Consider the following 1,663-nt stretch of genomic DNA (forward strand, 5'->3'; position numbering starts at 1 on the left):
GAATTTTAGTTGCAAAAACATGGCAAGCTAAAAATAGTTGTGATTTTTTTCAAATGTAGTTTGGTGCTGTCATTTGACTAAATTCAGACGGATTTATCATGACCCAAAAGAACTGCAAGAAATTTGTCAACGTGTCTTACGTGAATATTGTGTTTTGCCAAAATGAGGCAAATCTCGCACTTCTGAAACATCCATGAATTTTCTAGGCATCTGCTTATGAAAAAGTACTTTAGATTTGCATTGACATTTGCTTTTTTGGCTGCTTTGTATTTTTTTTAAATGATCACTTAGCTATCAGACTTCAGAACGGAGGTTTCAGCTTGGTTTTGATTTGCTTTCACCACAGGTATGGATTAGCTTTGCACAGTTTGAGCTATCTGCAGGAAGGGAAGAGAGTTTGTCAAGATGCCGGCAGATTTATGAAGAAGCTAACAAGGCAATGCGAAACTGTGAGGAAAAAGAGGAAAGGGTCATGCTTCTGGAATCCTGGAGAAACTTTGAAGAGGAGTTTGGAACCGATACCACTAAAGAGAGGATAGATAAACTTATGCCTGAAAAAATAAAGAAAAGGAGAAAACTGCAGGCTGAAGATGGGGTAAGAGGAAAAGTTATGCAGGTAGTCACTTTGAATCCGTGGTGGCTTTATGCTGGGGTCTGGTACACAAAACAAAGTTGGCTATGAGGAATGCTCTGACTGCAAACCAATTTTTCTGCAGTAATTGAAAAACAGTATTGGCCTGAAACACGTGCTGCTGAGCTCCTTCAGCAGGCTAGGCGGGCAGTTGATTCAGAGTGAAATACTCATACCAAATGCCCAAGCTACCTTTACTTTAAACTCCTACCATAGACAAACCAGAACAGCTTTAGGTAGTACTATGCAGATAGTGTTTGTTTCTTAACTTTGAGAAACTTTGGCCAGGCTTTTCATCAAATCTGCCTGCTCATTATGCACAGCAGGAGTAGTACTGCCTTACACCCCTTCAGCTCACTGGTTTCCGCTGCTATGGACGGCCTAACAAACGTTGCTTTTAATTTTATCTCACTATTACACTTATTAGAAGCACCTTCTAATAGCTAATATTAACATGCAAATTAAACTTACTTTGTGTTTTGTTTTGTTTTTTTTTTACCCCTAGTCTGATGCTGGCTGGGAGGAATACTATGATTATATTTTCCCAGAAGATACTGCCAACCAGCCTAATCTCAAACTACTCGCTATGGCTAAACTCTGGAAGAAACAGCAACAGGAGAGCGAAGCTGCAGAGATGGATCCAGACAAAGACATTGATGAAAGCCAGTCTTAATACTTTGCCTTTCCCTGCCCCTTTTCTTGGGTATTGTACAGTATTTTCATTGGTGATAAATAAATGTATTTGAAGAGTTTTACTATTACTGACTTGAGATTTTTTTTGTTTGGAAAAAAAGCACTTTTTTGTTTGGAAAAAGGATATTAATGTCCCAAGACAACAGGGCTACTTTCTTTAATGACAGAGATGTCTCTAACCATTCCTGATTGATTTTTTTTTTTTTTTTTTCCCAGTAATTCTGTAAAATATGTATTGACCATGAGGATAGTTGAAAACTAAATCCTATTGACTGCAACCTGTTCAACTTCCTATCAAAGTAAGCTTTTATCCCAGAAAACTGTTTAGGAGGGAGAATA

General features: G+C 38.0%; 1 protein-coding gene across 1 annotated transcript in view; it reads left to right on the forward strand.

Annotated features, from left to right (window-relative positions):
• The window catches only part of CRNKL1 (crooked neck pre-mRNA splicing factor 1), a 12,362-nt gene extending 10,976 nt beyond the window's left edge, over nt 1–1,386 (forward strand). Inside the window, exons 12-13 of the mRNA XM_009694904.1 lie at nt 347–595; nt 1,137–1,386. Of these exons, the coding sequence (XP_009693206.1) occupies nt 347–595; nt 1,137–1,304 (417 nt within the window). The 3' untranslated portion in view covers nt 1,305–1,386. The remainder of the gene's footprint in view (nt 1–346; nt 596–1,136) is intronic.
• The last annotated feature ends 277 nt before the right edge of the window (nt 1,387–1,663 follow it).

This window comes from Cariama cristata, unplaced genomic scaffold (assembly GCF_000690535.1).
Source record: "Cariama cristata isolate BGI_N322 unplaced genomic scaffold, ASM69053v1 scaffold34950, whole genome shotgun sequence".
NCBI lineage: Eukaryota > Metazoa > Chordata > Aves > Cariamiformes > Cariamidae > Cariama > Cariama cristata.